This window comes from Nycticebus coucang, chromosome X (genome assembly GCF_027406575.1).
Source record: "Nycticebus coucang isolate mNycCou1 chromosome X, mNycCou1.pri, whole genome shotgun sequence".
Classification (NCBI taxonomy): domain Eukaryota; kingdom Metazoa; phylum Chordata; class Mammalia; order Primates; family Lorisidae; genus Nycticebus; species Nycticebus coucang.
In genome coordinates this window covers 51,797,541-51,824,195 of record NC_069804.1, presented here as the reverse complement: position 1 = coordinate 51,824,195, position 26,655 = coordinate 51,797,541, and the positions used below count along the sequence as shown (strand labels likewise).

Below are 26,655 nucleotides of genomic sequence, written 5' to 3'. Positions count from 1 at the left end.
CCTGCAGGTTGAGTCACCACCTTGCTTCTTGCTCCTCTCAGCCCCAGGAGGCTGACTTGTATGGAATGAATATTCCAGAAGTTCCTTTGCCTTCTGGTTTTCCATTGGATTTGTCCATAGGAAATCACCAGTAGGAGACTAGGGGGAGGAAGGAGATACAGCAGGCTGGCTGTGTCCCTTGATCAGAGGCCAAGGGAAGGTTTCTATTAGGCACCTTCTCTGTATAGCTCCAATTTCTGGTGATCAATTCGTCCCTAGTGATGGTACATAGGTACCCCTATTCCAGCCTGAAGTATTGCCTTCTTCCTTGTGGTTTTCCCATCCTCTTCCACACTTTTAGAAATAACCTCTCTATCAAATGCTCCTTAGATTGCTCAGTTTGAGGTGCTGTGTTTTTCTTGCCGTCACCTTGACTGATAGGGTCCTAGACCCAGGGCTTCTGGACTGCCAAACCTGGGCTCTGTTCATCAAGGTCAGCCTCTCAGTCCTGAGTCCCCAACTCCTTAAGGTAGTGATATGAACAGATACTTTCTGTGCTATCCCATGGCAGACATGTTATATGTATGAGTGAGGAAGAAAATGTCTCTTGTGCTCAACTACTGGTATTTGGGAAATATCAACACTACAGCATAACGCAGCCTATTGTACAAATGTAGCCTGTTTTGTCACCTCTATATTGAGGGGGATGACAATACTACCCACCTTATAGAGTTTTATGAGAACTAAATGAGATTGTAAAAGGCTTAGCATAGTGCCTATTTCAAGGTAAGGTCTCAATAATTGTCATTATCACCATTGTTAATTTTTCTTCAACATTGGGTTAAAAACAGGATAATTCTTGTCATATCCTGGTAAACTACTACAGTAAAAGTTTTATGTGAGGAGCCCTAAATATTGTTTCTGTAATAAGTAATCCAGAAAATAACCTTTTAAAGCCTGATCCCTAAAGATCTTTCCTATTGTGTAACCTGCTAAGCTGTATTTAAGGGTGAAGGAAAGAGGTTTAACTTTGCATCTCGTGTTAACATCTGTGTTGTAAAAATGACATGTCATTTAAGAACTACAGTTAATGGGCATGGACCCTATTTATGTCTGATTAGTGTCTGATGTGTAAGCAGCAATTTTAGCCTCTTGATTTATGATAACCAAGAGCACCTTCATCATATGTAGAGAGTTTTCAAATCCAAATTATTTTTTGCTTACTCTCAGTAAGTGAATTAAACTTTTTTTTTTGAGACAGAGTCTTACTATGTTACTCTCAGTACAGTGCAGTGGCGACACAGCTCACAGCAACCTCAAACTCTTGGGCTTAAGTGATTCTCTTGCTTCAGCCTCCCAAGTAGCTGGGACTGCAGGCATCCACCAAAACGCCCAGCTATTTTTTGTTGTTGTTGTTGTTGCAGTTGTCATTGTTATTTAGCTGGCCCTGTCTGTGTTCAAACCTGCCAGCCTCAGTGTATGTGGCTGGTGCCGTAACCACTGTGCCACAGCCACTGAGCCAAATGAATTAAACTTTTTGGAAAGGAAAGCATGATGGGGTCAGTGTCATTCTGAAATCTCTCTTAATCTTTAGCAAAATTAGAGAAAGGAAGAAAGTGGAAGAAAAAACAGATACAAAACTAGCTGACATGCCAGGCACCATGCCATGCTCCTATAGTCCTACCTACTCGGGAGGCTGAGGAGAGGATCGCTTGAGCCCAGGAGTTCAAGTCCAGCTTGGACAACATAGTGAGACCCTATCTCTAAACAAACAAACAAACAAAACAAAACAAAGAACTCAAGAAAAACTAGCTGACAGAGCATCCCATTACCCAGCAGCAGCAGTGAGACTTGAGTTCAGGAATGGCAGCTGTGCAGGGGAAAGAGGGCTGCTCATCAGGGAACCCAGAAATTTTATACAAGTACTCATACTCAAAAGAAGGGCTCCCCACTAGTAGTAAAGAACTCTGTTGGGGATACCTGATAGCATTTAAAACTGAGAGAGGGCTTTACAGACTCTAATATGTGGGTGAGTGCAAAGAGACTGGAGGAGATTAGAGGCTGGGGAAGTGATCTGAGTCCTCAGAGCTCTAAGAAATACCCAGCATAGATCTCTCTAGAGCAGTATTTTTCAACCTTTTTTAAAAATCTCACATACACTTGAACCTACAGTTAAACTTCTAGAGCACACTTAAATTATGTTGATAAAAAATTGAATTGTTTGAGGATTCTCCATACTTCTTTCCAAAGACGTTTTTTATTAGTGGGACACAACTATAACAGGAACTTTACCTAACAAATGCTAACATTGTAACCTAATCATTTGTACCCCTATATTAATCTGAAATTTAAAAACTGCAAAGAAAGTGAAAAAAGAATATACTTACTGTGCTTTGATCTTTGGAAAATAATTTAATTAAGGATCTTTAAAAATTTTCATGGCATACCTAAGATCCTCTGAGCACATCAGTGTGCTGCAGCACACCAGTTGAAAATTACTGCTCTAGAAGGACAGAGTAACTCCGTAAAGATGGACTTCCAGGACCACAAACCCTGACTGACAGGATTTTAAAGGAAGAAAGCTCAGATACTAAAGGAAGAGAGAACTAGAGGCAGTGGATTTCAAAGTACTGGGGAAGTGGCTATACCCAGTGGCCAAATTTGTAATAGTTCAATGTAAAACCAGAAGAGGGAACCCTGGAGCCATGAAAGTGGAACTGCTCTTCTGGGCCCACTTCTGCCCCTATCCAACTCACTTAAATGACAGCAAAAATGAATTGAAGTTGAACTTCATGCAAATATATTGTGAGAAAAATATAAGGATAACCCTTCTGAATAACAAAGATACAGTTTCATACCAGAAAAATAAGGCTCCCAAAAGGTGAGACTTTATTAATATTCTAAAAGCAGCTAAAGGGAATTAAGAAAATGATAGAAGTTGTGAAAGAACATGCATCAGAAGTAAAAAATTCAGAAATGAGAGAACCAAACAATAGGGCATTATGAGAAGAGAGGCAGTAGAAAGGAATGGAAAGAAACCTGTAGAGTAAAAAAGACATATATATATATAAAATGTGTGTTTTAAAAAGATGGGTGAGGCTAGGTATGGTGGCTCATGCCTGTAATACCAGCTCTTTTGGAGGCCAAGGTGGGAGGATCTCTTGAGGCCAGGAATCTGAGCCCAGCCTTTGCAACACAGCAAGATCCTGCCTCTAGGCTCGGCGCCTGTTGCACAGTGGTTATGGCACCAGCCACATACACCAAGGCTGATGGGTTCGAACCTGGCCCTGGCCAGCTAAACAACAATGATAACTGTAACAACAACAACAGCAACAAAAAATAGCCAGGTATTGTGGGGGTGCCTGTAGTCCCAGCTACTTGGGAGGCTGAGGCAAGAGAATTGCTTAAGCCCAAGAGTTTGAGGTTGCTGGGAACTGTGACACCATGGCATTCTACCAAGGGTGACATAGTAAGACTCCGTCTCAAAAAAAAAAAAAAAAAAAAGCGGTGCCTGTGGCTCTAAGGAGTAGGGCACTGGCCCCATATGCCGGAGGTAGTGGGTTCAAACCCAGTCCCAGCCAAAAACTGCAAAAAAAAAATCCTGTCTCTACAAAAAGTAGAAAAACTATCTGGGTACAGGGTTATGTATCTGTAGTCCAAGCTACTTGGGAGACTGAGGCAGAAGGATCATTTGAGCCAAGGAGTTGGAGGCTTCATTGAGCTATGTCACCCCAGCTTAGGCGACAAAGTAAGACCATATCTAAAAAAGAAGGACAAAACCGGCGGCACCCGTAGCTCAGTCGGCAAGACGCTGGCCATATACACCCAGGGTGGCAGGTTTGAACCTGTCGCAGGCCTGCTAAGCAACAATGACAACTGCAACAACAAAAAAAGAAAATAGCTGGGCATTGTGGCAGGCACCTGTAGTCCCAGCTACCCGGGAGGCTGAGGCAAGAGAATCGCTGAAGCCCAAGAGTTTGAGGTTACTGTGAGCTGAGATGCCACGGCATTCTACCCAGGGTGACAGTTTGAGACTCTGTCTCAAAAAAAAAGAAGGCCAAAATCAAACAACAGTGCTTGGGGAGTATGCATTTGGGTGATCAAACTATTAAAAAAGGCAAGAATGATTACTTAATTTAGGTTAGTGTTTACTTTTGAGTGGAGGAAGGGGTTTGAGATCAGGATGGGACATATTGAGGAGGGCTGGTAAAGCTGCATTTCTTGAACTGGGTGGTAGTTACAAGATTGGTTGGCTTATAAATAATTCGCTAAACTGAGCATTTGTTTAGCTTGGTTTTCTGATTGTGTCAGTAATGCTTTGGGTTGTAAAGAAGAAAAAACTTGGTTAATTACAGCTCAAACAAATAGGTATTTCTCTTGGGTACTAGTCCCAGGCTGGTGCCACAGGTCCCGCTACAATCGGGCATCTGGGCACTCAGTCTTTCTACCACATTGCCCTTGGGTTTCAGTCACATATCAGTTACCCCATGGAAGTAAGAGTGTCTGGCCTTTCTGCCCTCTTCCTGACAGGGAGATATTATGTTTTCTGCAAAGGAAGCTGGGAAAGTGACTTTTTAGCTTTTTCAGTTCTTATGGTAGAAACCATCAAGAGGGGAAGGTAGTTGGTGTGAGTATTGAGAGAGAACACTGCTGCATATATCTATTTGGAGCAGGGGTTTTCAACAAGGGCATATGTGGCCTCTCTACCTGCTGAGAACATTTGACAATGTCAGAGACATTTTTAGTTGTGGCAGTTGAGGTCGAAGGTGCTACCGGCATCTGGTGGGTAGAGGCCAGAGATGCTGCTAAGCATCTTATGATGTGCAGGACAGCCCTGTCCATGTGTGTGGGTAATTACAAAAGTTCTGAGATACACAAATGTATCAAGAAATGTAAAATCCACACAGATGGAAACAATTGAAACCCTCCCAACAACACCAATAAGCTGAGCAAGTTGAAACTTGCATGCATAGGCTGGATGTGGTGGCTCACGCCTGCAATCCTAGCACTCTGGGAGGCCAAGAGGGGTGGAATACTTGAGGTCAAGAGTTTGAGACCAGCCTGAGCAGGAGAGAGACCATGTCTCTACTAAAAATAGAAAAATTAGCAGGGCGTTGTGGCAGATGTCTATAGTCCCACCTACTTGGGAGGCTGAGGCAAGAGGATTGTTTGAGCTCAAGAGTTTGAGGTTGTTGTTACAATGTCTAGAGACATCTGTAAAGACACCATGGCACTTAACCCCAGGGCAACAGAGTAAGACTTTCTCAAAAAAAAAAAAAAAAAAAAAGAAAGAAAGAAAAGAAAAAAGAAAGTTGCGTGGGTGAATCAGAAAGGACACTGTTGGCTGTGTTTCTTGGAAGTGAAGTAATGGGCCATACATACCACAATCTGTCTCAAAACTTTCATAGTGACTGTGTACAACAAAGAGATTATCTGACCTGAAAGAGCAATAAAGCTAAGGCTAAGAAACCCTGTTCTAGAGCAGTGGTTCTCAAGTGGGGTTTGGTAACTTATTTTCTCACCAGTGTATAATGGAGTTTTCTAGAGGCTATATAATATGTATATTGACTATTGGTTGCTGAAATATAGAAACAGATATGGTAACCATCTGTCTTCCATTAATCCAGACATTTAAAGAAGATTTGCAATGTCTCTCTTTTCACTCCTTTTTTTGGTTATTATTGTTTTGGAAAATATGAGATTTTTTTTCGTTACAAATGTCATGTTAACATGTGATGGGTTATTAATTTTAAATGTATATTTAATTTTTCTGTTTTATTCAATATAGTAAATATCAATAGAAAACTTAAGGCTCTTTGGAGGCCTCAGTAATTTTTAAGAATTTAAAGGGGTGCTGAGGCCAAAAGTTTGAGAGCTGCTGATCCAGAGAATAGTTGATTTTTAAATGCCTGAGCAATGTGAAAACAAGGAGTGTTATTTTGTATAGCCTGTTATAAATGAAGACTCTTGTTATTTCTCAGATATTTATTAAATTCTTCTCTGTGTCCTGACAATGCTGGGTTCTGGGAGCTCAGTGGTCAGTAAAACAGGCCTTCCAGGAGATTCCAACCCACTGGTGAAGCCAAATCACATTGTTTGTGATTATCTTTTTAAGTTCTGTAACAGGTATTTTCAAAGTGGTGGGATCACAGTGGAAAGCATAGTGTTTTGATGGAGTGTCATTAGACAAGCATCACATCAAGCCTCATTCAGATTAGGAAGATTGCTGTTTTCGTTTTAGCCGTACACAGTCCGTGTTTGACCCCCTTGCTAGCTCCTGAATCACGTGATCCCACCTCAGCTAGGAATTGCCTCTGTAAATCTGTAATCAGTGGTTAAAGGTCACAAACCAAAACTAATTTCTATGCTTTTGGCCCACTTTTTAGTGACTGTGCTGGCGATATTTAATGAGTTGCATGCAGATGTGGATCTTTATGCACTTCTGTTTGGAGAGAGTGTCCTGAATGATGCCGTTGCCATTGTACTGTCCTCGTAAGTAGCAGTGTTTCTGCTGGAGAGAGACCCTGGTTTCTTGGATGTTTTAGGGCCTAAAGTTTAGGCTAAATTCAGAGGCCCACCTTAAAAGTGTTAAATATCGAATTGGGCATTTTTCTAAATGAGATTTATCTGCTTCGTTGGTGAAGTTGTGTTGTTTTTTCTGCTCAACAACACTTGGCAGAGTGTAGATGCCTATGTTTGTCAATATTTTCGGGTACCATGGTATAAAACTAACATGGGCTTTTAAAACTCTGTTTTCTTTTTAAACTCTAGGTCTATTGTTGCCTACCAACCAGCCGTACTGAACACTCATGCCTTTGATGCTGCTGCCTTTTTTAAGTCAGTTGGAATTTTTCTGGGTATATTTAGTGGCTCTTTTACTATGGGAGCTGTGACTGGTGTTGTGACTGCTCTAATATCCTTTTTGTAGTTTTTGCCTCTGCCTGGGGATGCATGTGGCATTACGCTTTCAAAAGAAAGTTCTAAGTTTTCCCTTGGAGATCAGAATCGCAAACTGATTATTCCACTGAGGTGTGGTAACTCCTTAAATGTGTCCCTTTGGTGAAACAACCCTTGGTCTGTCTTCAACTTTGCTTTGTGTCTCCCTTTATTATGAACCAGTTGGAGTCTTAGTTTTAGGGGGCTTAAAAGACTTGAGGAGCCAGGAAGAGACAGAGGAATTGCAGACCACTGGCTGAGAAGTACTTTAGCCCCAGCTAGCTGCTGCCGTTGGGTGTTCGGGGTCAAACACTGTTACATGGCTATAGCTAGCTGGGGACCATCAGTGGGAATTACTGCACTGTGGCCTTCTGTAAGTGAACGATGGCACAATATTTAGTTTAAACAAATGGCAGCCACTCCACAGCTGTGCTGAGTCCTTCCTCATGTCCTCTTTGGTGGGCATTACAAATGTTAATTTGAGCCACATCATTTCATCATAAAATCAATATAAAAAAATTAATGTGATTGTATACATTTGTTTTTTTGTGCCAAGTTTTTGAAATATGGTGTGTGTTTTGCTCTTGTAGCATATCTCAGTTCAGAATGCTCACATTTTATGTTTTTCAGTAGCCACATGTGGCTAGTGGCTGCCGTATCAGACAGTGCAAATTTAGACAGCATTCTTCCCAGAGGACCTTTTGATGCCCTGGGGACTTACATTGCTCATTGAAACTACTCATGAGAAGTTCTTTGCTGGCCCTTTGTCAAATGACAGTGTTAGTAATTTCTGGTCCCCAAAGGTGACACCAACACCTGGTAGCTACCCCAGGAGTTGTGCATTTCTTCCTTTTCTTTCCTGTGCCTGCACATCCTATGGACTCAGGCCTCAGTGGCACAGAAAGGTCAGAGTCTCATGAGCCTCATCCTCCCATCCCTGACAGAACTAACCTGCCAGGCAAGCCAGTGGCCATGACTGCATCTCTCAGAACTATGAGTATTGCAGGGAGCACAGAAAACTGTCGGTTTCTTTAGAAAGCTGAAAAAAATCATTTTATTGAAACCTAATTCACATACTGTACAAGTCACCCATTTAAAGTGTGCAGTTCAATGGTGTTTAGTATGCAGTAGAACCTCCATTGTTGACCACCTCCCTACAGTGACCACCTCTTTAAGTTAACCTAATTTTCTTAGAACAGACATGCAACACATGTACGTATCAGTGTAGTAGGCCTAGATCCTTATGTTGACCACCTTCATATGTTGACCAGTTTGTTACATTCCCTTGAGTAGTCAACTTACAGAGGATTTACTGTATTATATTGATTTTTTTTTTGAAATTGTGGTAAGATATAGCTACAAAAAGTTGTCATATAACCATTTTCAAAATGCATAATTGATGGTGTGCTCCCACTTAATGGGCCCAATGTAAAGGTATATGGCATACCTCTTGGGTACAGGACACAACTACAAGAGGGACTCTACCTAACAAATGCAAATATTGTAACCTAATTGTCTGTACCCTCACATTAACCTATAAAATAAAATAAAATGCACAATCCAGGGGCATTAAGTACACTCACAACGTTGTGTAACCATCTGTCTTATCTGTTCCCAGAACTTTTTCATCATACCCATCAAACCATCTCTCTCTATTCCCCCTCCCTCCAGCCCCTGGGAACCTCTTAATTTTGTTACTGAAAAAAATGTATAGCAGCTTTAAGGGCCTCAATAGCAGAGTTGAAGAGAAAGGCTTGCTCCTATAAAGGGGTCCTGGGGTAATAGGGTGTGGTTCTTGGTGGCCATGCCTGGAGATAGGGTCCTTGACAAGGTGCTAACGTGACCAAGTTTACCAAGCTGCACTGCTTCCCCCTGCTGGAGACAGCACTCTTCTTCCTCATGTCCTGGAGCACGTTCCTCTTGGCAGAAGCCTGCGGATTTACAGGTAAGTTTTCTTTCCTCTTGGGCCACCCTTCCCTTCACTGTAACAGGGGTTGTGGAAGACTTCTTAGAAGCTGCATAGAATTGAATAACTATTGAACAAGTGTCCTAAAAGGATTGCTGAGCAAGGCTGGTGTTCTGTCTTAATGAATCATTTAGTTTCCAAAAGTTACAGACTTTTAAAGGATAAAGTTCATCACATCATTCCAAACTCAGTTATGTTTTTGAGTACTCATTCTAACTATAAGTCAGTGTTTAGCTGCGAAGGTCACAAAATATATTAAAATCATATTTTTATCACATCCCCTTGGTTGCTATTGTTATTTTACATAGACTAGCAATAACAAGCAAAATATGTGTCCTTTTAAGGTAATTTTGTATCTACTCAGATGAATATGAACACAGTTTTTCCTTATTTTGTCTCTGGGGCATTTAAACTTTTTTTTTTTTTTGTAGAGATAGAGTCTTACTACGTCACCCTCGGTAGAGTGATGTGGTGTCATAGTTCACAGCAACCTCCAACTCCTGGGCTTGGGCAATTCTCTTGCCTCAGCCTCCCGAGTAACTGGGACTACAGATGCCCGCCACAATACCCAGCTATGTTTTTGTTGCAGTTTGGCCAGGGCTGGGTTCGAACCCACCACCCTCAGTACATGGGGCCAGTGCTCCACCCACTGAGCCACAGGCACTGCCCATGTCTCTGGGCCATTTAATCATTGTTTTTCAATACCAAGTTTTTATGGTGCCAGCTCATATGACATTGATATTAGTCTCACATTCTCTCATTTAGAAAAATCTCTGACTTTTTCTATTAAAAACTCAAATATTAATATGATTACTATACAAAATCCAGGTACTTAAGATATACATTTATCACTTTTTCAAAACATGGTAATATATCTTCACACAAAGCATTACAAAATGTCTAATTTTTAAAAAACTTGACAGTTATCTGTGAATATGTAGGCAGAGTCCCAGGTATGCCAGTTGTCTTGTACAACAAAATGGTTACCATTAATTGGAAATCTAGATCATCAAGGCTTAGATAAATTGATGAGTATTCTTGATCTATTTTGTCTGAAGCCCCAGACTATCCAAGAATATAAATTCTTGAAATTAAATTAATTCATTCTAAAAACAGGAATATGCCAAAAGTGTATGATGGACCCCCATGGTCTCTTTGAGGGAATGAATGCTATGTGCTAGCTACAGATGGTAAATTCAGTAGAAGGTAGAGGAGGGGAGAGAATGGTCTTAAAACTGGAGCATAGGGAGAAGTTGGGGGACTTGGCTTTAACAGAAGGCAGAGTCGAGAGATGGAAAGGTTGATATGAGAGGTGAGGGACTGGGGGAGCATTCAGTAATAGGAAACTCAAAAATATATAAGAAGTTGGATATGCTGGGCTTGCCTACCTTAACTTTTTGTTTCAGCAGGGTTTTGTTCGTGCTATTTTTCCCCTTATTTATTTTTGTTTTTGGGCAGGTGTTGTAGCAGTTCTTTTCTGCGGAATCACACAAGCTCATTACACTTACAATAATCTGTCCGTGGAATCAAGAAGTCGAACTAAGCAGGTGAGAGAGCCTTGATACTTGTGTGTTGCCTGTTAATACAGGGAAGGGGTAACTGCAGGGTTTACAGCTTCCTTTTCTATTCTTCATACAGCTCTTTGAGGTGTTACACTTCCTGGCAGAGAACTTCATCTTCTCCTACATGGGCCTGGCACTGTTTACCTTCCAAAAGCACGTTTTCAGCCCCATTTTCATCATTGGCGCTTTTGTATCCTTTTCTTGTTCCACCATTTTCTACATAGAAGGGCAACCACAGCTAGGGGAGCTATAGTAATCATCATCATCATCATCATCATGTTTGGGGTGGGTGACTGGGTCAGTGTTAATTCACAGTGTTTTTATAATGAGAAAAAGAAGGCTTAAGTGGTGTTTCACAAAGCTGAATTATTTGACCTAAAGGACTTCATTTATTCTAAGATCATCTTCTCTGCATTTTCTGTGTAAGATGGCCTTTATGTTAAACTGGTACTTGGCAGATGATAGTTTACTTTATAAAGTGCCCTTCTTGATAAATCTAAAAGTCAGCAACCATTTCAGTCCCCATCTTCAGAATTATTTTTGATGTTGCATTGCCACATGAATTCAAATCCAGGAGGTTCCCTGATCTGGATGACTCGAAGGTTCTATTTGTCTGGCTATCAACCGTGCCCCCAGCATAGGAAGCCCTTTCTCAGGCCACTCCGGGAAACCTGCAGACAGTGACCATGCTTTCACCCAGGCTGCCCTGCTGTTCACTAAAGATTGTGATAGAAAAGATTCTGTACCCACCAAAAAAAAAAAAAAAAAGAATAATGGATAAAAAAAGGGAGAAGAAAGATCAAATGTAAAAATACTTGGTCTGTTGATTTAGAGCCATTGTGAGCACAGTATCTGATAAAAAAGACAAGTTTGGGGTGTTGGCTTCTCTCAAGTGAGGAGGGCTGTGAGCACCTAGCAATGGATCAACAGCTGAGGCCTTCTCTCACTTGGCCTCAGATACTATTGTTTTCATTACAGTGCAATTTTCTGGGGCTTGACTTCAGGATACTGAGCAGAAGTCCCCTGTTGCTGGTTGTTCACTTTTGCCTTTTCTGAAGCTCCAGGAGTATCCTTAGGTCTTAGAATGCTGGGGTGGGGGGAAAGGGCTGTTTTCTCTTCTGGGCTTTTCATTTATTCTGCAGGAATGACTGACACTCACCACGCTGATGAACAGTAGTAGTGGCCTAATGCAGTGCTGGGGTCCTTCTAGTTAGAGTGTCATATGCTTAAACTGGTGGTTTATTTTTGGATTTAAATGCTCAGCAGACTAAGAGCTAAACATCTGCAGGATCAATGTTTTTATTCTTCATTAAGAAAGACCTTGAGTGTTGTTTTGATTTGTATTCCTAGCATGACACCCAAGAGAGATAGAGCACAGCCCTGGTTTACAGATGAGGGCCTGGCAGATGGTGAGCTGGGTCCTCTGTGAATCCTAAAGGCTTCTTACCACTTAAAGACTTTTGCTTTGCTTCTGGGATAGAATGTCGTTTATAAGCACAGTTCTTTCCATTCAAAACAAAACAAAAAGAAAGAAAAAAAAAAGAAGAAGAAAACTGGCAATGCTTTACCCTGCAGGAGGCAGGGAAGATCGTTCCCCCCTGCCTTCTGTCTGAAACAGCTGCAGTTGCTGCTGCTGGTGCTTTGCCAAAACGGAAGCTCCCTGTTCCTTTGGCCTCCCGCGGGAGTTTCCTTCTCTGACCAGGGGAATGTGAAGCTCTTTCTGTTGGGCACTGTTCTAAGCTCAGCAAGTGACAAAGGGCCAGTTTCCCTGAATTCTTTGGCACAGTAGAGTTCCTTTTCCACACTCTTTTTCCATTTTTAATATCTCCAAATGACATTTTAGCCACTTAAGTAAAAACATCTCCTCAGGTTGATTCTTATTTTCTTTGTGTGTAAGTTTTTCTTTTCTTTTATTTATTTATTTATTTATTTTGAGACAGAGTCTCACTCTGTTGCCCTCAGTAGAGTGTCATGGTGTCATGGCTCACAGCAACCTCAAACTCTTGGGCTTTGTTGATCCTTTTGCCTCAGCCTCCTGAGTAGCTGGGTGGGACTACAGATGCCCACCACAATGCCAAGTTAGTTATTATATTTTTAGTAGGAATGGGGTCTTGCTCTTGCTCAGACTGGTCTTAAACTCCTGAGCTCAAGCAATCCACCTGCTTCAGCCTCCCAGAGTGCTAGGATTATAGGCGTGAGCCACCATGTCTGACCCCCAGGTTGATTCTTGTGAGTGATCTGAATTTCTCTTCATGTTATGAATACTTTTGGTTTCCCCACCCCTTATGTGCAGTCTTTCCCAGGTCATTAGGGCCCCTGATGTTTACTTGCGAATGAAGCTGGTGAGCACTTAACCAGCAAACTTGCTCTTTAAAGTTTGACTCTAGGGGGAGTATGGATAAATTCATACCTATTGGGTACAGTACACACTCTCTGGGTAAAGGGCACACTTATGTGTATAACTGACTCAATCTATATAAAAACAAAATATGTAAACAAAACATTTGTACCACCTAATATTCTGAAATAAAAATATATTTGATACTAAAACAAACAAAAGAAGTTTGACTCTGGGGTTAGTCATTTTTTTCTTCTTAAGATTTTTTTCTGCCAGTAAAGCCCAAAACAGTTTGTTATTCTCAACAACCCACTCCTGCCATGATGCTTTTGCTTATTTCTGTACTCATTTTTAGATAGATTGGGGAATCAGACAATAGCAGTTCAATTAAATCAAGAACTTCCAATGTCATGATCTATGTGTATGTGACTTAATAAAAGGAAAAAGAAAAAGAACGTCCAATGGTATGTTTAACAGGCTGAAAATGATCTCTGTGAACCAGGAGGTGGGGACAGTTGGCCAAATGACTCCCATTTTGTTGCTGAGAGACATGTCTAGAGGGAAACTAGACATCCAGGCTTCTTTAGAGAGCTCTCTGGACTGTAGTGCGGTGTCAGGGGCATTCCTAAAATTCTCTGCTCAGCCAGAGGTTGTGTGACAGTGCTATTCTGGAAAACTGTTGGTCCCTTAACCTCCACCTGGTGGCCAGGTTGCCATCTTCTTGGGCAGAGCCGCGCATATCTACCCACTCTCCTTCTTCCTCAACTTGGGCAGAAGGCATAAGATTGGCTGGAACTTTCAACACATGATGATGTTTTCAGGTAAAAAAAGTATAAGTCTAAAGAAAATGAGTTCTGCTTGTCTATTGTTGGTATATATAAAGGCTACCGATTTATGAGTGTTGATTTTGTAACCTGAGACACTGGTGTATTCCTTGATCACTTCTAAGAGTTTTGTAGTAGAATCCCTGATGTTTTCCAGATATACAATCATATCATCTGTGAAGAGTGAAAGTTTGATCTCTTCTGACCCTATATGGATACCCTTGATCGCCTTTTCTTCCCTAATTGCAATGGCTAAAACTTCCATTACAATGGTAAAGAGCAGTGGAGACAATGGGCAGCCTTGTCTGGTTCCTGATCTGAGTGGAAATGGTTTCAATTTAACTCCATTCAATACGATATTGGCTGTGGGTTTGCTGTAGATGGCCTCTATCAGTTTAAGAAATGTCCCTTCTATACCAATTTTCTGAAGCTAAGGACTCTTTCGTTCACAGTAGTGCCAAAGAAGATGAAATATTGGGGAGTTTATCTAACAAAGGATGTGAAAGATCTCTATAAAGAGAACTATGAAACTCTAAGAAAAGAAATAGCTGAAAACGTTAACAAATGGAAAAACATACCATGCTCATGGCTGGGAAGAATCAACATTGTTAAAATGTCCATACTACCCAAAGCAATGTACAATTTTAATGCAATTCCTATTAAAGCTCCACTGTCATACTTTAAAGATCTTGAAAAAAATAATACTTCGTTTTATATGGAATAAGAAAAAGCCTCGAATAGCCAAGACATTACTCAGAAATAAAAACAAAGCAGGAGGAATCACGCTACCAGACCTCAGACTATACTATAAATCAATAGTGATCAAAATAGCATGGTATTGGCACAAAAACAGAGAAGTAGATGTCTGGAACAGAATAGAGAACCAAGAGATGAACCCAGCTACTTACCATTATTTGATCTTTGACAAGCCAATTAAAAACATTCAGTGGGGATGAACTGGCTGGCAACCTGTAGAAGACTGAAACTGGACCCACACCTTTCACCATTAACTAAGATAGACTCTCACTGGATAAAAGATTTAAACTTAAGACATTAAACTATAAAAATACTAGAAGAGCGTGCGGGGAAAACTCTTGAAGAAATCAGTCTGGGAGAGTATTTTATGAGGAGGACCCCCTGGGCAATTGAAGCAGCTTCGAAAATACACTACTGGGATCTGATCAAACTAAAAAGCTTCTGCACAGCCAAGAACACAGTAAGTAAAGTAAGCAGACAGCCCTCAGAATGGGAGAAGATATTTGCAGGTTACGTCTCCGACAAAGGTTTAATAACCAGAATCCACAGAGAACTCAAACGTATAAGCAAGAAAAGAACAAGTGATCCCATCACAGGCTGGGCAAGGGACTTGAGGAGAAACTTCTCTGAAGAAGACAGGCGCACAGCCTACAGACATATGGAAAAATGCTCATCATCTTTAATCATCAGAGACATGCAAATCAAAACTACTTTGAGATACCATCTCACCCCAGTAAGATTAGCCCATATCACAAAATCCCAAGACCAGAGATGTTGGCGTGGATGTGGAGAAAAGGGAACGCTTCTACAGTGCTGGTGGGAATGCAAATTAATACATTCCTTTTGGAAAGATGTTTGGAGAACACTTAGAGATCTAAAAATAGATCTGCCATTCAATCCTATAATTCCTTTACTAGGTATATATCCGTAAGACCAAAAATCACATTATAACGAAGATATTTGTACCAGAATGTTTATTGCAGCCCAATTCACGATTGCTAAGTTATGGAAAAAACCCAAGTGCCTATTGATCCACGAATGGATCAATAAATTGTGGTATATGTACACCATGGAATATTATGCAGTCTTAAAGAAAGATGGAGACTTTACCTCTTTCATGTTTACATGGATGGAGCTGGAACATATTCTTCTTAGTAAAGTATCTCAAGAATGGAAGAAAAGGTATCCAATGTACTCAGCCCTACTAAGAAACTAATTTGTGGCTTTCATAGGAAAGCTATAACCCAGTTATAACCTAAGAATATGGGGAAGGGGGAGAGGGAGGGTAAGGAGTGGGGAGGTTGGACACAGGGAGGGTGATTGGTGGGATTACATGTGCGGTGCATCTTACAAGGGTACATGTGAAACTTAGTGAATGCAGAATGTGATTGTATTAACACAATAACTAAGAAAATGCCAGGAATGCTATGTTAACCAGTGTGATGAAAATGTGTCAAACTGTTTATAAAACCAGTGTATGGTGCCCCATGATCACATTACTGTACACAGCTATGATCTAATACTAATAAAAAAATAAAATAAAAAAGAAAATGAGTTCAATTTAGCAGGCAATGGTAGTATGATTAAAATATAATTGTGAGAGTTCAGCAGTGAGGGTGTTCAGCATGCTCCCTGGGTTAAAGGCTCAACTACAACTTGAACTTTACCTTAGAACTGAAAGGAATGTAACCTAAACATTCGTATTTTCATATTAATTTAAAATAAAAAATATAAGACTCAAAGACAGGCATTCAAGTTCCTGGTTCATTTGTATCCTCTGCAGTGCTGAATAGACAGATGTACATGTTCAACTGAGTTAGTATTGATTTTGTAAACCATATTACCACGTGTGAACAGTTTCCCCTAAAGTACACCTCTAATTCATTTCTGCAGCTCCAGGGATCTGGAGATATGTAAGTACTTAAAGTGCTTGATTGTTCTCTAGTAGTAACCTTTAAGCTTTCAGAAGGGATCTAGATCTGAAATTAGAAGGAAAATAGTTCTTGATTTTCTTGATGAGAAAGAATATGGACCAGGTTACTGAATACCTCCCAGCTGCAATATCTTCACTTGTAAAATAATGGAATTGAGCTAATTAGTTGAAGTCCCCTGGCTCTAACTTTCTATGAATCAGAAGAAATGAAAGGCACTCACATGAGCAAGAGCAACCCAAATCTGGAATTTAACAGCTGTGATAGTCCCACTTGATTTTACACTATCTCCCACATCCCCCCACTTTTCACTGGTAAGCTGAGAGGTCTGTAGAAGCCACTGAGGGGACAAAGGGCAATTTTAAAAGGATGTAAAGAAAGGAGAGAGCACTTGGCATGAATGGATGATGCAACGAGGGTGGTAAGCATCAGCCTTTATATAAAGGAGATCAAAGTTAGAGCATCTCTGCAGATCTGAGGGAGTAGATACTTGGGGCAGCACTGTGACCCTTAAAGACACTTCTTTCCTAAGTGGGGGAGCGGGAGGGGCTGTAGAAGAGGGTAGAGAGAGTAGCAGCCACCTCTTACTGCCACTTGGTAAGTTCTTAGAGGCCTCACAGGGTCATGCTGAAATTAGACTCAACAGTTCTAATTTCTAACTCACTGCTCGGTAAAGCAGTCTTTGTCTCATGCCAACTTGTACCTGAACTTAGATATAGGTGCAGCCTGCCCAAATGACTTCCTTTCATTCCAGTGAGAATGTATTCAGCATCTTCTTTTGATAATAAGCCACAGTTCTAGGTTGTGGAGGGTATGAAGAATGGCCTCCTTCACTGAGCTCGTTTGCCCTGGGGGAGGGAGGCAGATGCACACAGAGCTTATTTTCTCCCAGGAAATGATAATGAATTGCACAAAAGAGGTATGAAGGAAGTGTGGGCAAAAGAGGATGGCTCAGAGGAGATAGCCTTCACATTGGGCTTAAAGTCATGGAATTTCAGCAGGCAGCAGGCTGGAGAGGCAGAGAACCCTGCCATGTGTGACTTGTTCGGGCAGCACAAAAGTCTGATTTAAATTTTGGACATGTAGAGTAATACAGAAAGAGAGTGAGGTCATAAAGAATTGCATCTAAACTCAAAATTTTCACGCATTAGGTTGCACCAGAATTGCCTATTGGGCTTGTTAAACACAGATTGCTGGGCCCCATGAGGAGGGTGTCTGACTCTGGGGATGTGGTGTGAACCCCAGGAATTTACATTTCTAACATATTTTCAGCTGTTGCTGCTACTGATTTGAAGACCATACTTTAAGAACTGCTATAGAATGGAGACCACGGAGAGGTTCCAGCGCTGTGCCAGAGCTTGGGCTTTACTCAAGAGTAGCAAGGACTTATTTAGAGTTCGATGAGGAAGGCAATGAGAAGGTTCTATATCCATATTAGGAAAATACTGGTGGACAAGAGAAAGATGAATTTGGGGCTAACTGTGTCATCTAGGATAACTTAAAATCAGATTCTGTACTATTAATAAAAGACTGAGTACCCACTGCAGTTAAATGATATCTCCCATAAAATTATTTTATAATGGGAGAAATCTGGCTATCAAAGGGAAGTCATTCTTCACTGCTATGGAATGCCTAAGGTTTCACTTTCATATTGCTTACCATGTTTACCTAATGAAATGAAAAATATGTCATACGTTATTTCTCTGACCCCCAATTTTCTTCTTTAAGGTAGCATCATTTTAGAGGCTTAAATATTGACTGATGAAATAGCTAATTGGCTATAGAGTAGTACCCTAGGTGTGTATAAAGTATTTCACTAAGACAGATTAGTAGAAAACATTAGCTTTGCTGTTTTTTATGTGATTTTTATTGAGTCACTCTTCTTTAGTGAATTGTAGTGAAGCTCTCAGATTACATATATTAACAATTGTGAAATTGGCTGGGTGTGGTGGCTCACACCTGTAAATCCTAGTGCTGTGGGAGGCCAAGGCAGGCAGATGGCTTGAGGGCAGGATTTCAAGACCAGTCTGAGCAAGAACAAGACCCTGTCTCTCCTGAAAATGAAAAAATTACCTGTCTCTACTAAAAGAAAAATTAGCCAGGCATTGTGGCAGATGCCTGTCATCTCAGCTACTCAAGAGGCTGAGGCAAGAGGATTACTTGAGCCCAGAAGTTTGAGGTTGCAGTGAGCTAAGATGATGCCACTGCACTCTACCTAGGGCAACAGAGTAAGACTCTATCTCAAAATAATACCTTGTTTTCCCGAAAATAAGACAGTGTCTTATTTTAAGGTGTGCTCCCAAAGATGCGTTAGGTCTTATTTTCAGGGGACGTCTTATCTTTCCTGTAAGTAGTTCTTATTTTCGGAGGATGTCTTATTTTCGGGGAAACAGTAATAATAATAATAGTGATAACTGTGAAATTACTAGGAAAGGTGGGAAATGTACAAATAGAGGTCTAACTTTTGATTTTCTCACATGATATGGACACGGTCTTGCTCATGGTGAATGGAAATTTATACCAGATACGTACTAAAGACTGATTGTAGATTCAATATTTACTATAAAACTAATTATGAGCATGGTATTGGGGAGGAACAATCTCAAACCCCATTAATGTAGATCAGGGACCAGCAGACTACAGCCTCTGAACCAAATCTGGCCACTTCTTAGCTTTATATGCCCAGCGAGCTAAAAATGCCTTTTACACATGAATATTTGCAGTCCATTAAGTGATAGGGAACATTCACTTTGAACCGTAGTTAAGCAAGTTATCTCCTCCAATAAGAAGTCCCCTCTTTTCATTAGTAGACCTGTATTACAACCAAGTGTAATTAGTTATTATTAGTATTATTATATTCTTGATTTTTGTCAATAAAAATTTGTGCAATTTTTTTCTTGCTTTTACTTAAGTATCTACGTAATAACCTTGATTTTTGCCTCTTGGCTCACAAATTCTGACATATTTAATATTTAGCCTTTTACAGAAAGAATCGCCAACCCCTAATGCTGTGTTTTCACTTTCCTGTGTGGCTTCCACCTTTGCTATGAAAGTGTTGAACTATTTCCCACTGATTTGTCATATTCATACCTAGCCTGTTTTTTTTAAGTTTATGTTGACAGTATAGTGCTTGAGTAGTGTTTGGATTATAGACTTAAGAGCTTATATTATTAGTTATTTATATTTCTTTTTACTTCATATAACTAATAAGAATAATTTAAGTAATAAAAGAGTGCTATTCTAAAATGTGCTGTACAAAGTAGTGCAATGTTTTTCTCATTATATTTGGGAATTTTGCAAAAGGCAGCTACAAACAGAAGAAAATTATACACTGTTAAGGTTCTTTCTGAGTAAAACAATTTGGTCCCTGAAGCATGGATGGATAGTTTATTAGCCCCTAGTGGCAGCAGTGGGTTTTGAGAAGACCTTGTCATTCATCCTTATAACCAAGAGATTTTCCTTTTTGGTACCTGTAGGCCTCAGAGGAGCGATGGCATTTGCTTTGGCCATCCGGGACACTGCATCCTATGCTCGCCAGATGATGTTCACCACCACACTCCTCATCGTCTTCTTCACTGTCTGGGTCATTGGAGGAGGCACGACGCCCATGTTGTCCTGGCTTAATATAAGGTGGGTTTGGAACCAAGGCTAATTTAACAGTTAAATATGTCTGTTGTTCCTGTTATTGAGAATGTTCAATATGCCCATGCAGGATGTGCTGCAACTTAGATCATGGAAGCTTTTTACAGACTTTTTGAGGGTAGGCTTAAATTTAAAAAAACAAAAGCACAGTAAATAAAGTTTGGAGTATTGGATTTTCTAGAAGAAGAAAATGACATTAAAATGTTTGTCAATACACAAGGAATTAGAAATATCTGGATCTGTTATAGCAGTGACAATAGGGCAAGAATTAAAAAAGTCTTAAAGCTGCAGGAGAGACAATAGACCTTGAGCCCAGCCAGAGCCTGAAGAATAAGCACATCAGCCAGAAATTAAAAGGCAATTGGAGTTTTGTTTTAGCATGTAGCTGTATGCTGAGTCTTTTAATGCTTGGATGCACAAAAGAGGTGACATTTCCTGTGTAACCTTCATCTGTTGCAGTCTCATAGATACCTCCTGCCTGTGGTTTTGCAGCTGGGTCAGGACCGAGGGACACTGACCTGAGTTAGATTTTTTTAAAAGGCATTTGAATTCCAAACTGTGTGTGAACTCCAGCACCTTATGGTAAAGAGGTCATTGGATCAGGGTTCAGGAGACCCATAGCCCAACTCTGGCTTGGATTTAAGACAAGCCCCTCCTGTCTTTGGGTCTCAATTTTCCCAGAATTAAATGAAGATGTTCTACCAGATTATCTCAAAGGTCCTTCACTCTGAACGTTGTGCTGTGCATCACTGAGGATGATCTGGCCACCTGCCACAGTTTTGGGTCTGTAGAGGATAACTAATCAGGAACAAGACACTTATGTAGTGCAAAGGTGAGAAGAATAATTCTCTGAAAAGCCACAAGGTGGCAATGTTTTTTTTCTTTCTCTCGGTTTTTAGTTTGTACTCTCTTCTCTAGAATGTATTATAGAATGCATAAGACACTTGCAGAGCATACACAGCTTGGAGGAGAGAAAACGAACAGGGATCTCCCAGTTATCCTTGGAATTAGGGGGAAAACTAGAATTGGAGAGAATCGTCTCTTCCATCTGGAGTTTTTGTAGGGAGGAATTCTTTGTCAGCATGTCTCAGTCTGAGATCCAAGTGGGTCTGCAGAACCTATGTGGGGCTTATTGGTGACAGTCATAGTAATAACTAGCACTTGGATTGCAGGAGTTGTTCATGATGTCACATATATATTAAGATAGTTCTCATAACATTTCTTTAAGGGAAATAATACTATTATCTCTGTTTTAGAGTTGGGGAAACTGAGGCATGGAACAATAATTTTTATGTAGGTGTGATATTTAAGATTTTATTTTATTTACCTATGACTATCGAGTTGTTCCAGCATGATGTATTAAAAAGACTGTCCCTACTTTATTCAATTTCTTTGCTCTTTTGTAAAAAATTCAGTTGTCTGTATACATGGGGATCTGTTTCTGTGCTGTTCCATTGATTTATGTAACTATCTCTCCACCAATATCATACTATCTTGATAACTACATTTACACAGTAAACCTTAGCATCTGGTAGAATGGTTCCTCCCACTTTAATCTTCATTTTTAAAATTGTGGCAGCAATTCCAATTCCAGTTCCTTTCCACATACATTTTAGAATAAACTTACCTATATAAAAATCATTCTGGAACTTTCATGGGAATTGCATTAAACATATATACCAATTGTGGGGAAGACCAAAATTGTTATTATATTAAGTCTTCAAATCCATGAATATGGTATATTTCTTTATTTAGACTATTCTTAATTTCTTTGATCAGTGTTTTAAAGTTTTCAGCATACAAGGCTTGCACATTCATTTTTTTTTTTTTAGATTTTATATCCTGTCACCTTACTGAAGTTACTTACTAGTTCTAGGAGGGTTTCTGGTAGTTTTTTTTTTGTTGTTGTTAGGTTCTTTGGGATTTTCTATATCACATAATTTGCAGATAGAGACAATTTTATTTCTTCCATTCCAACCAAAATGACTTTTGTTTTCTTACCTTGCCTTATTGCTCTCACTAGGACTTTTAGTACTATGTTGAATAAGAATGGTGTGAATGGACATCCTTACCTTGTGCCTCATTTTAAGAGGAAAGCACTCAGTCTTTCACCATTAAATGTAATATTAGATGTAGGTGTTTTATAGATGTTTATCATCAAGTTAAGGAAATTTCTCCCATCCAAGTACTAACCAGGCCCGACCCTGCTTAGCTTCCGAGATCAGACGAGATCGGGTGCGTTCAGGGTGGTATGGCCGTAGACAAGTTAAGGAAATTTCTATCGCTCATTTTCCAAGTTTTTGTCATGAGCAAGTGTTGAGTTTTATCAAATATTCTGTGTCAACTGATGTGATCATGTGATTTTTTCTTATTTAGCATATTAATATAGTAGATTACATTGATTAATTTTCAAACATGGAACCAGTTTTGCTTCTTTGAAATAAACCTCGCTTGGTTGTAGTGTATTATTTAAGCATTGCTGAATTCTATGAGGAAATATTTTGTTAGGATTTTTATGTTTATGTTCATGAGGAGTATTGGTCTGTAGTTCTTTTTTTGGTACTGCCTTTGTTTTTGGCATCAGGGTAATCTGGCCTTACAAAATGAGCTGGGATATGTTCCCTTTTCTTTTGTTTTCTTGACAAGATTGTGTAGAATTAGTGTTAATTCTTTTCTAGAACCATTGGGTAGAATTCTCCAGTGAACCGTCTGGGACTGGCGACTTCTTATTTAGGAGTTCTCAAATTATGTAGCAAATTTCTTTAACAGTTATAGGTCTATTCTGATTATCTATGTCATATTGGCTAACTTGTGGTAGTTTGTGAAATGGGTCAGTTTCTTCTAAATTGTCAAGTTTATGCTATTCATAGCATTCTCTTATTATCCTTTTTTTTTTTTTTTTTTGGCAGTTTGAACCCACCACCTCCAGTATATGGGGCCAGCGCCCTATTCATTGAGCCACAAGCGCCACCTTCTCTTATTATCCTTTTAATGTTTATAGCATCTATAGTAATTTCTCCTGTTTTATTCCTGATATTTTCAGTTATTTTATTCCTGATACTATGTACCTTCTGTTTTTGTGATCTATCTTGCCAGACATTTGTCAATTTTATTGACCTTTTCAAAGAACTAGCTGTTTATTTCATTGATTTTTTTTGTATTGTTTTTCTGATTTATTTAATTGATTTTTATTCCTATCTTTATTATTTCCTTCCTTCTTCCCAGTTCTACCCAGACAGCATAATGAAGCAAAGTATACCATTGTTGAAAAACATGTATGGTATTAGTTCATTGAATTTTTCCAGATGTGCTGGTATGTAAATAATGATTATGTAAGCACACAAACTGACATTTACAGAGATTACATCAAAAGAAATTCCCTCTAAAATAAAGTAATGAGACATATTTTTCTGGCTTGTGGCTTGTCGTGTTACTTAATGGCCATGAATCACTTCTGTAACCCAAGTTATTATTCTAAATTGATTCAGAAATCCCCTGAAGTTCAGTGTGGTATTTTGACCCCTGTGACCTCAGTAGGATCAGTACCTACTTGTTCTTTACTTTTCAAGGCTGTTGATAGAGTCCTTAATGAACTGTTAAGTAGCTTCTCAGAAGTCAGGAGCCCAGGGTGGGTCTTAGATTTCACTTATAAAAAGTTAAGAGTACATGTCAAATATATTAAAAGTAGAGTATAAATGTCTAAACACAAGAATTAAATAAGTGAGGTAAAGGCTATGTTACCCATTTGATGTAAACATTCCAAATTGTATATAAAATCAGCACATTATACCCCATAAATGCAGTAATGTACACAATTATGATATAAAAAAAAGAGTTAGCTATGATTGTTAACAATGGTTAATTTCTGGGTGGGGCCTGTGGCTCAAAGGAGTAGGGCGCCGGCCCCATATGCCAGAGGTGGGGGGTTCAAACCCAGCCCTGGCCAAAAACTGCAAAAGTAAGAAAGAAAGAAATGTTAAAAAATGGTTAATTTCAAGTCTGTGTATAAAAATAAATATAACTACGAATGCAAAGCCAGGTCCTGGCTCTCCATAAATCCAACTTATCTTTTAAAATTGGCATTTTGTGATTTTTTTTTAAATAATGGCAAAATCTGCAAATTACTTTCCATTAATACACTAACTACATAATATTATTTTTAGCCTCTTATTTATTAGTCACTTAATAATAATAAGTATTATTCACAAAGGACATAATTTTGGCAACTTAAAAAATGATCATAGGATTATTTAGGCTGATGAGCCTCTTATGCATTCTAAGCACATTATGGCAGCATGCTGGCTGTTCTTTTGGAGCCCCCAGCTTCAAATGACACACATGAAGTGGTGGTGATATGGGGTAGGGTGCAGTAGAATGACACACATCCAGGTGACCAAACAAACCAATTATAACCTTCACACTTACGAGCACAGTAATATAATCATTCAAGGACAAGTAAGAATGCTCTACTTAGTGTAATCCTGTTAGACTGAGAATTTAAAATAAAGCTCATTGCAAAATAACATAAGGAATAAAGGCAGGGAAAAGCTCTGAGCTCTTTATGTAATAGTATTGGTAACTGGCTGTTCTAAAGAGTTTAAAGATGCTGCCTTATAATCAAAGGCTGGGGCTCCAGGGTTTAACAGCCTGAGTTGGGATCTTGGCTCCACTACTTCTACCTTTGTGACCTTAAGAGACTTATTTCTCTTCTAACCCTCAGTTTCCTCACCAATTAAATGGAGACAATCATAGTGTGAGGATAAAATGTGATTATGAATGTGATGAAGAAGTCTCTTATTGTACCATGTGACACATGGTAGTCACTTAGTATATTTGGCTATTTATTGCTAGTAATATTGCTATTATTACTATTACTCTAGAGACAACGAATCTTACATTAAAAGAATCCAGTTTGTTGGCTCGGCACCTGTAGCTCAAGTGGATAAGGCGCCAGCCACATACACTAGAGCCGGCGGGTTTGAATCCAGCCCAGGCCCGCCAAATAACAATGACAGCTACAACCAAAAAATGGCCGGGCATTGTGGCAGGTGCCTATAATCCTACCTACTTGGGTGAGGTAGGAGAATCACTTGTGCCCAGGAGTTAGAGGTTGCTGTGAGCTGTGATGCCATGGCACTTTACCTGGACAACAGCTTGAGGGTCTCTCTCTCAAAAAAAAAAAAAAAAAAGAATCCAGCCTGTTTTCCTCGTATTTTTTATAATTTCTCAATACTATAAGAATATAGAGAGAATGGTTTAAGTCATATTCTGAATACATAACTGCTTTAAAATGTCACTTTAAGAAATATCATGTTCTCACCTGCATATTTCAGGAGATAGTAGTAGTATCAGAATTTGGGCATTGTCTAGAACTGCGTTTCTCAACCTTTTTTTCATCATTGCTCTCCTAAGGAGCCTCTAAATTTTTTTTTCCCAGTTAACTTCCCCAGTGAATTTTTAATACCGCCAATCTGCTACTTATCTATTTATGTACTATGACCATTGGAGGGCTACAAATCATTGTAAGATGAACTACAATTTTTATGTTTGACAAGAACCAATTTTCATACCCGTGGTCACCTCCATTGAGAATAAATAATTCAGTGCAATGGTTCTCAACTGGCAATCCCCCCCACACACCTGGGGACTTTTGGCAGTATCTGGAGACATTGTTAATTGCCATAGCCAGGTGGAGGGATTGCTACTGGTATCTTGTGGGTGGTAGGACCCAGGGTTGTTGCTGAACATGCTACAGTGCATTAGATGGCCTCTCACAACAGAGAATTATCTGGTTCAAAATATCAATAGTGCTAGTTTATGAAATCCTGCTCTAACATGAAGTTAGAATGCCATCTAACATTAAGTTCAAATGCCATTTGAATAACCTACAAATTATAAAGAAAGGTGGAAGTGAAACATGTCAACTCCAAGGTCACAAGTAAAGACAATAGGAGAGGTTGGGTTCCCTTTAGACTGATCCTATGGACAATGTGGCTTGTTTCTTTAGAAAAGAGGGACCATTTTGGTCTTCCTCAAGTATTGTTGCTGTTTTTCAGTAATAAAATGCCTTTTGCGCTTTCTGTCAAGTATGTATAAAAAAATGCAAACCCTTAATATGTGTTTAGTAACAATTAACTTTCTGTTTTCTACTTTTATATGATGGTATCTTACTTTTTGATACAGATGAATTCTTAAAAAATCATATAAATTAATTGTCTATGAGGTATATTTATTCCTCTGATTTCATTACATTGTATTTTGAGAGGCATAACTTCATTTCTAATCCATCCTCATTTTACCTGGCTCCTAACATTGCTTTAAATTTAGCAACCTCTGCCTCTTAGGGTTTGAGAAAATGGGGATAGTTTGTATGGGTTATATTGGAAGTTTATATTGAAAATGAGATGGCCCAGTCTTTCATGGACATGGTCTAGGTCACATGCCCAGAGAGGTCCTGGTTCCCCTTTTGTCCCCACACACTCACGTTCCCTTCTTCTGCTGCCCAGAGTTGGCGTGGAGGAGCCGTCCGAAGAGGACCAGAATGACCAGCGCTGGCAGTACTTCAGGTGACACAAAGGCATCCTCAGCAAAAAATTAACTGGGCCTGGCTTTTCTTTTCTTTCTAACCTGAGATATTTCCCTTTATGCTGTTTTTCTCTTTCTTCCTTCCTGTGTGCACCAACCTCTACCTGTCTTAATAAAGGGGCAAGAAATCTTTGTA

The 26,655-nt window shown here is 39.6% G+C and overlaps 1 protein-coding gene across 2 annotated transcripts in view; it reads left to right on the top strand.

Annotated features, from left to right (window-relative positions):
* SLC9A7 (solute carrier family 9 member A7) overlaps positions 1-26,655 on the top strand; it is a 224,368-nt gene that overhangs the window by 148,378 nt on the left and 49,335 nt on the right. The window contains exons 6-13 of one of the 2 annotated variants that reach the window (XM_053579245.1): positions 6,366-6,471; positions 6,751-6,892; positions 8,755-8,860; positions 10,340-10,428; positions 10,520-10,633; positions 13,491-13,602; positions 19,769-19,922; positions 26,441-26,500. In XM_053579245.1, coding sequence (XP_053435220.1) covers positions 6,366-6,471; positions 6,751-6,892; positions 8,755-8,860; positions 10,340-10,428; positions 10,520-10,633; positions 13,491-13,602; positions 19,769-19,922; positions 26,441-26,500 — 883 coding nt within the window. The remainder of the gene's footprint in view (positions 1-6,365; positions 6,472-6,750; positions 6,893-8,754; positions 8,861-10,339; positions 10,429-10,519; positions 10,634-13,490; positions 13,603-19,768; positions 19,923-26,440; positions 26,501-26,655) is intronic. The other variant, XM_053579246.1, reaches the window with a different exon arrangement.